Source organism: Gymnoscopelus braueri (assembly GCF_963280865.1).
Source record: "Gymnoscopelus braueri genome assembly, chromosome: 16".
In the NCBI taxonomy this organism is placed as follows: domain Eukaryota; kingdom Metazoa; phylum Chordata; class Actinopteri; order Myctophiformes; family Myctophidae; genus Gymnoscopelus; species Gymnoscopelus braueri.
This window is the reverse complement of record NC_137616.1, coordinates 25,046,575-25,055,520: the sequence shown is the minus strand read 5'-3', so window position 1 is coordinate 25,055,520 and position 8,946 is coordinate 25,046,575. Positions and strand designations below refer to the sequence as shown.

Below are 8,946 nucleotides of genomic sequence, written 5' to 3'. Positions count from 1 at the left end.
CCGATTATACTCAACCCAGTTTATGATAATAATAGTATGGCGTAGTTACAATGAATGAGTTTGAATGCAACAGAAGTTGGTAAGGAAGTTACAGACAGGGCTCGAGTTATCCATCTGAAGCCATAAAATATTAAGGAAGTTGCACACGAGAAGCAAAATATTAACATAAACAAATAGTAGGCTACTGATATAGCACTAATATTTCAAATCTTTTTTATTGTGAAGCACAGGGTAAGATTATACATTTCTGTTCATATATATGGATTGCTTTTTTTTAAAACAAAAACAAACAGACATATACACAAAATAGACGGGTAACATGAAAAGAATACACTCAAACTTAAGCAAAAAACAAAGGGACCCTCCCGCCTCCTTTCCCCCTCCCCAGAAGTGCTGCCCCAGATGATATAGCACTAATATAACAACAATAATTTTATAACATGATTGATTGATTGAATATTTTATTTAGAAGTTTGCAGACAAAAATCACATGAAGCAAACAAAGCTGATTCTGCCAATATAGATCACAAAACATTGTGCTGTTTTTTTTATTGTAAATAAAAATGTCAACTAAAAGACTTAAAAGTACAATCATTTGATTATAAACTTCCAGTATCTTGAATATCATTGACTCATGGCGGTTTAACAGTTGCATGGGCATCCAAACCTCACTTTATAATCACGGCATCTTCCGTCTCTGCATCTCTGATCCCCATTGCGGCAGACTAATCCAACGGTTGGATTGTAGCTGAAAAATGAATCATGTATCCCAATTAGTCATTCAGAATGGTATTCAAATCTGAAAGATTTAAACTGAAATATTTGTCAAGCTTTTATCATACTATGATGGTTCGGGTTTCATGTAATGTAATGTAATGTAATGTAATGTAATGTAATGTTCGGTTTTCAGTTTTGGGCAGAGATTTAAAACAGAAAAGAAAGGGGAAACAACATATATGACTATACAGTATGTCTGACCAGCATTCCTTGACATTTTGGGTTGACATCCTAGCTCAATCTGGTAGTGAATCTAATAGGCTCTGTGCATATGCCACCATCTGGAAACCTGTGACTAAAGTCATGCACAGAGCGTATTCTAGATGCCACCATATTCCAAAGTTCCTCTTCCCCACACTCTTAAGTGCAAATTCCCCTGGCTTTGCCGAGCAGTAGCCTAAGAAACTGCAAGGTGTGATAAACACTTTGCAACTTGCACCGCATGTACGTATTTACTATATATACAAACACTTTTCTGTGTTCTACATGTGCTGCTTTGTTCCAAGGTTTGCACCCAGGTCTATCTTCTTTACCTTTGTAATGGGTACCTTATACACCAACTGGGCCATCTGTTCCTGCCTCTCTTTCTCTCTCACATCCCACTTTGATGTTCTAATGATCATCTTCATCAACACGGCAAATGAAAAGGAGAGATTGTGTATCCTTCCATGACCATAGGCGGTGTGGGAGGATAAGGATAGGGAAGGCTAAATGACCATATCATATTTTTGTGGAAGACGTTGACAGTAAAGTGTTGTTTTTTAGTAAAGTCTGAAAGAAAATGATACAGCTTTGAAAATCCCACATGTTCAAACATGGGCCTGCTGCCTACATACTGTATCATACTACAGTAGAATTACTCTCTTTAAAGCTACTGTTACTGGATTTCTGACTGTCTGCAGTGGGTACCTACTGGTATCCTATACTAAGTATATTGTATGTTTTTATGTATGTGTGGGTCGTGATTTTTAGAAATTTGGTTCACATTAAAGTCTTCCTACTACTATGGCATCACACAGAATTGTTAATATTAACCGCTTATTTTAGGCATGTTGTTATAGGCAAGAATTTGTTTTTTTTTTTTCTGAAAAAATATTTCATGTTTTCAAAACTTTCAAAAGTGGCTGATCTACAAGCACAGAACATGCTGCGATGTGACACGTTGTGAGCTTGTAGGCTATTTTCTCTATTTGTTGTGAAACCAAGTATACAGGGCTTAAGTGTATATTTATTGAAGTGCCCTTGTTCATGGGAAAAGCATGCAAATTATTGTATTTCCTTATTCCGCTGAAGTCAAGTCAACTTACACATAGAAAATGTCTCCTGTAGACATTGCTGGGGTGTTTGTGTCAACAGTAACAGCCTCTATGTAGACTAAGCAGTCGCAGAATTCTTTTGGATAGCGTCGCCTCAGGGAATTCACAAGCTCCCAGTCCCCTGTTCCACTGGGATTGTCCCTGTCAAACCATCTGGTCCACTTGATGCACACTGCCCAGGAAGCAATCAAAGACAAAACAAATGACTATACAACGTAATCAGTCGAGCAATGGAGCTTCAGCACACCAGAAGTTGATATGGGAAGGTGGAGCCACTGTAAATCAACAACATAAAAGAAATAATGGTGTCATTGTTACCTCCACAGAATGGTGGGTGGCAGTTGAAACGAACACGGTAATCACGGCATCGACAGTCTCGTTGGTCTTCGTTCTTACATATGAATCCAGTGGTTGTGTCCATCCTGAAAAAGAGAAGGAGCTGTATGTTTTGTCTGATGCACAGTTTCAATTCTGAATGGGGCGGCAGTGGCTCAGGAGGTAATTGGAACTGGATGGAATGTAACAAAGCTGTCTAGGCCCATGTACTGTATGTGAAAAGTGCCACACAGGATAATCAAATGACTGCCAAACGGTTTTGACAACCACATAAAATCATTTAAAGGCTGAATAAATATAATTTTGTATGAGTGACATGGTTCCTTACACTTGTTCATAAACCCACCACCCACTTAAAACAGCAACTTCAGGTGGACTACAGTAGGTTTGTGGACCATCTTGGATATACCTTTCTTTACCATTCAGTTATCTATATATTTATCAGGGTTGTGTTCTTAAGTTGAGAAACCATAACATATTTAATTAATCTGAACCAGTACTTCTTTTAAGACAATACTTACGCTGCAAAAACTTCCCCTGTTAGAGCTGCTCTGATTCCACTTGTAGTTGTGACCTCAATCGCAGAGGGGTTATCACAAATCTTCCCCGGGTTCTCGATGCGAAGCTGTGCAAGAGTCTCTGAGTCTCCAGCTCCCCAGTACCATGGCCATGGGTTATCTCTGTCGAACCACTCTGTCCAACACCCTAGATGAGCCATCAAGACAGGATATATGTAATAGAAAGAAAGAAAGAAAGAAAGAAAGAAAGAAGATATGAAGTGATTCTGTTCTTTTAGAATACTTTTATAACACATTTATATTACTTTTATAATACACTAAAAGGTCATCTCAGAAAGTTGTACTTACGGACATTATTTGGCCTCACATAATGTGGGGAGAACCTGTCATCGGTAATGTTGGCAAGCACAGCGGCAGGCAAAACAGCATTGATACGGAAACCTGAATGAAGTTACAACAAATACTGTACATTAGACCAGGGCCGGACTGAGACAATAATTCAGACCGGAAGTGCATACTATACATCCAGGCAACCCTTCCCACACACTGCACACTTACGTATACAAACGCACGCATACACACACACACACACACACCCACCCACACTCCCGCACGCACAACAGCATTAGTCATGGACGGTGCGTCAAACCATAACTGTCAATTTTGGTGCATTAAATCCCATATAAACGTAATAATCACTACAGCACTCACTTCCACATATTGTCCAATCCATGCTGTAGAAGACTTTGGCAACTGGAGTGGCCTGATTGCCAAGTGGTCAGGTTACAAACTACATGGGCTTATTGGGCTGTCCCCAGTTCGATTATCAGCTGGCCAGACCATTTGCTGAAAGTCACGATTACCCTACTCTCTTGTGTCCTCTTTATCTACTATCGCTGTCAATTAAAGGCTTAAAATGCCCCCACAAAGTCCGTTCAAAAATTCAAGGAGATTTGGACGTCCTTCCTTGACTATTACGAGAGTTTACAGGTGCCACTTGATGAGGAGACCTAAGTGGATGGAGCATTAGGTGAGACAGCAGGGTTCCCTTTTCCCTCCTTCCCTTCCCTTCTTCCTTTTCATTTTCGTTTACTTTTCCTTTACTATTTTTGCTCAGACCTTCTCTCTTTCCCTCTTTTTCTCTCTTCTTTATTTAAAAAAAAAACATTTGTGAGTTATACATAACAAGATCACTGTTTCAACAACATGTAAATGTATATTTTTTATTTGTATTGTTACAGATTTGTATGTTTATGACAAAATAAATTGTTACAGATTTGTATGTTTGTGACAAAATAAATTGTTACAGATTTGTATGTTTATGACAAAAAAAAAAAAAAAAAAAAACTGTTAGGGAAAATGCCCCCACTTTGGGATTTGGGAGTTTGTTGTGTCTCACTCCTCCTCACTTGCTGTTTCCCCATAATCATAAGTCATTCCCTCCATGGGATCCACAGGATCTGCTGGTATAGTGAACAAGATGAACCAGCATAACCATTACATTATTACCAATAACTAATTTGATCAATATCTAAATACCTATACAAGAATATGAACATTGTTTGTTTACAGAACACTATTGCCTATGTTTTTGTTCAGCAATTTCATAGTCATAGCGTAGGCAGGCTGCTGTATATCTGACATAGAGACTATCAATCTTATACCAGTAACTTGTCCTACTGTAGATTGGTTCCACTGTACCTTCCATCTCCTCCTCTGTTCCATCAGTGGGCTCTGGCTCCTCCTCTCCCTCTTCTTCGTCTTCTCCCTGATAATCGTCTCCTGGTACTAGTAGAAACATGTAATCATGACATCAACAATAACTAATTATGAAAGAACATGAACATAGCTGTTATTTACCCTTTATTTGGGGTACTTGTCCCTCTCCCTCTTCTCCCTCTTCTCCGTCTCCTCCCTCAGGATAATCAGCATCTCCTGGTAGCAGAAACATGTAATAATGACATCAACAATAACTAGTTATTATTATTATTTTAGTAAATGCAAAAAATAATAATCAACAACTTGATTAAGAGTGGAAAAAGCGGAAATGCGCTCACAATACGTCACATTGTGATACGCTGTGAGCTTGTATATTGGCTGTTTTCACTATTTCAGTCAGACAATTCTATAAATATCTATAAGCATATTTGGGCTCATGTAAGAATGAAAATATAATAAATACATTATCATTATATTTACATTATTATTATATTATGCCAAATATATGTTAACGGGAATGAAAAGGTGGTGGAGGGAGCGCAAAATACAGTTTACAGTTTAGGCATTTAGCAGACGCTCTTAATCCAGAGCGACTTACAGTAAGCAAGGACACAAGATAATACATCATAATACAAAAAGAAACGTTATAAAGCTCAAAGCAGCAGCAGCTTAGCAGCAAGATGGCAGCACAAAGAATGAGCAGTATAGGAGGTTTATAAAGCCCGCCCAAAACAGACAAGTGTGATTGTGACTGATCACCTACAGTACCTGATCAGGAGTTGGCGCTGCTCGGAGTTGTCTAGCTCTGCAGGCTTCGCATCATTTTTTGTACACCAACGTAAATAGGGCTTAGGTGGTTGAGGAACACTGTTCAAATGTGTTTTGTTCAACGGTTTCATACTCATTGCCTACTGCAAATTGTATGTATAACTCAATTTTGTCACTACTTCTTAAAAGTTTGTATATTTTTTATTTATGGCAATTATGTGATTTTCTTGATTTTATTCATGAAATACTTTTGAAAAATGTTGGAATTGTTTTTAATTGATGACAAGTTTCTTTGTTTAAACTTTTTAAAATCTTTTTCGTTTATGTAAGAAAAACAAAACAAAAAGGGAAATTTACCATAAAAATTGGTCCACAACCCAAACATACACCCAAACCTGTACTATTGTAGATACTGTCCATACTGTCCATACCGTCCATTTCCTCAGGCGTTGGATCAGGCATTGGATCAGGCGTTGGATCAGGCGTTGGAACAGGCTTTACTTTTGCTGGTATTGAATAAGAATAAACAGTGTAATTGTTAGTCATCAGTAGTGATAGCCTGCTGTAAATCAATTAAATCTTATGCTAATTATTACTTGTCCTACTGTAGACTTTGCTCTGTACCTGGCAGTTTCCCTTTGTGGATACAGGGCTCTGTGGGTACAGGTGGATCGGTAACTGGTGGACGGGTAACATGTGGACGGGTAACAGTGGCAGACAAATCTGAATGAAAATGGAACAAATAATGCACATTGTTAGAACTAGAATTTCGGCCGGCTGCGCCGGCCTCACATCTAGCGCCCACGTAGCGCCCACTTGGCAGCGCCGATCACTGGCGTAGCGTCATGAGGGCCAGTGGGGCCATGGCCCGGTCAGTGAAGATTTGCCAGAAAAATTAATTCTGCTCCGACAACAATAGACACAGCCGCCAGCCGCCAGTCACGTTACTGCAGTGATACATTGGCTGGCCCATTCGCACCTTTTACAAAGCTAAAGCTGCCTACTCCTGCCTATCAATGGTCCAAGTGTGACCTGTAAAGTAGCCTATCGTAGTCTGTAGGAGACATAACCATGTCCTAAGAGGAGTCCAAAAGAGAATGGATCCTGGGATTCATGAATTAAATTACAGAGGTGAGTAAATAAGTACATGTACTCAAGTACTGCACTTTTTGAGGCATTTGTGTGTGTGTCTCTCTCTCTCTCTCTCTCTCTCTCTCTCTCTCTCTCTCTCTCTCTCTCTCTCTCTCTCTCTCTCTCTCTCTCTCTCTCTCTCTCTCTCTCTCTCTCTCTCTCTCTCTCTCTCTCTCTCTCTCTCTCTCTCTCTCTCTCTCTCTCTCTCTCTCTCTCTCTCTCTCTCTCGATGACTAATTATATCATATGATTATTATATTTGATTATAATAATTATAATAATAATAATCATGGGGCACGTATAATCATTATCTAATAATAATATAATAATATAATGAATCATCATACATATTATTAAGTAATGTGTTCACAGAGAGACAGATAGGCTAGATATAGATAGATATATAGTTAGATAGATAGATAGATAGATAGAATATTCGTTTTATGCTGATGGATAGATAGATAGATAATGTATCTGTTTGTATACATTGTTTGTACTCAAGTACTGTACAAATTTGAGGGGTTTTAACTTTACTGGATTATCTTCAATTTTCAGTACTTGTACTTCTACTCGACTACATCTCAGAGGCAAATATTGTCCTTTTGTAAACTGTAGATGTATATAATTATTACAAAACCTGCATTAACCACTGCATCCCTATATACTTTGGCTATTTTAAAATAGCCGGTGTACACGCTCACAACGCGTGGCTTTGCGAGTTGTTGTGAGCTTGTAGATCAGCTGTTTTCTAAAGATTTTTCAACATGTTGACTTATTAGAGGTTGCACATGAACTCTGCAGCCGCACTGAGGCTCCATGAGTTTGGCCGCCAATTATGGTAGGAGGATGAAAGAACTTAGGTGTTTCCTAAAATTGCACAATATGTCAAATTGCGATGTTTAGGTATTATCGTTCTAAACCTATGTTGTTGCTGTTTTACATACAGCCAACCAGTTTAAGAAATTGCAGATTGAGACTTTAACCTTTGCTTTTATGAAATATCCAAGACCATTAGGGTTTTTTGGAAGATCATTCTGAACATGTATTCTAGTTTGACCCGTTCTAATACTCTTTAATCTCATGAAAATGACTGAAAGCAGTCATGGCGACTGAGACCTTTAATCCATGAATGTTGTGTGTCTTAATTTGCTTTGAAAACAACCAGAATGCTATTCAGGGAAATCTCATACTTGCGCTGTTGTGTCGCTCGTTGCTTGAAGTAGGACTTGGCAGAATGACTAAATTTGGAGGAGAAAAAAGTTAATTTAACAAGTAAATTGATCCTATGAATATTATATAATATACATATCGCGCAGAAACACAATAGCCTTTCAATGATAACCATTGAAATTACTGATAAAATACTTACCGACCAGAAATCCTGCCATAATGGCAAACCTGAACTGTTTGAGAAAATTAAACATACGTACAGCATTACATTTTGAAACACTTAGAATAATTTGTGTCAACTATCAAATGATATCCAAGTAAACATATAGGAAAAAAAATCATACTACCAAATTGCTCATGATTGCAGAGTATCTCAAACCTTTACTGCTGTGGGAGTGACATCGCAACTGTCAATATTTTATACAGAACATGAAAATGCACAAAAATTGAAAATATATTTTCAACAATAGTTTCCTTTCATACATAAATATAGTTGCAAATAAAAGGTAGGACAGTTCCTGCCGTACGTACCTGTACAGATGAAGAATGCTGCTGTTTGTCTGTGTGTCTGCGCTAATGTGAGGACTTTAAATAGTCCGATGCCTCTCTTCTGCACAAAAGCAAGTGTAATTGTAGAACTTGCCAGCTTGAACTATGAGGACCTTAACATAAAAATGGGAATTTCATTTCATGAAAGGAGATAATTTGACACTGGTCCAAAGCTTCAACCTATTTTAATGGCGTCACTGTGTACACTCATGTTTCTCCTCCTTTGAAAATGACTGAACTGATACTGTTCATGCACTTGGTGATGGGATTGTTGTGAAATCGTTCTGGGAAGGGCTGGATCGACACAGAATAGAAAATGTAGACACCCTTTATTGATCACTGTGGGAAGACTCAGATGTCATAGCCGCACCACAGGCATTAAACACAGGACAGATACCGGTAAGAGTAGAACAATACAGCTAAGATATGCATATTGTCCATGAATTGATATGTGCAGACTATCAACAGTGGATAATGATGTGAGGCTGATATTATGTACAGTGTCAACCGGCACGCAGTACTTAAATATACAGTCAGTGTTGGAATAGTTACTACAACAGAGTAATATGTTACTTATTACATATTACTTGTTTAAAAAGTAATGTAGTTACTTTACTTATTACTCCCTGCCAAAAGTAACTAGTTACTTATTACTTAGTTAC

The 8,946-nt window shown here is 38.1% G+C and overlaps 1 protein-coding gene across 1 annotated transcript; it reads right to left on the bottom strand.

The window, feature by feature from the left end:
* Window positions 1-642: 642 nt before the first annotated feature.
* Window positions 643-8,284, bottom strand: LOC308102902 (uncharacterized protein; the record flags this gene model as incomplete). Its single annotated transcript, XM_080452755.1, has 13 exons — window positions 8,267-8,284; window positions 8,083-8,122; window positions 7,935-7,968; window positions 7,756-7,803; window positions 6,059-6,157; window positions 5,866-5,940; window positions 4,808-4,882; window positions 4,649-4,729; window positions 3,296-3,388; window positions 2,951-3,134; window positions 2,412-2,515; window positions 2,085-2,265; window positions 643-748 (listed from the first exon to the last, which is right to left on the bottom strand). Exons 2-13 carry the CDS (start codon window positions 8,092-8,094, stop codon window positions 643-645), a joined length of 1,092 nt encoding a protein of 363 aa, XP_080308881.1. The 5' UTR covers window positions 8,095-8,122; window positions 8,267-8,284.
* Between the last annotated feature and the right edge of the window lie 662 nt (window positions 8,285-8,946).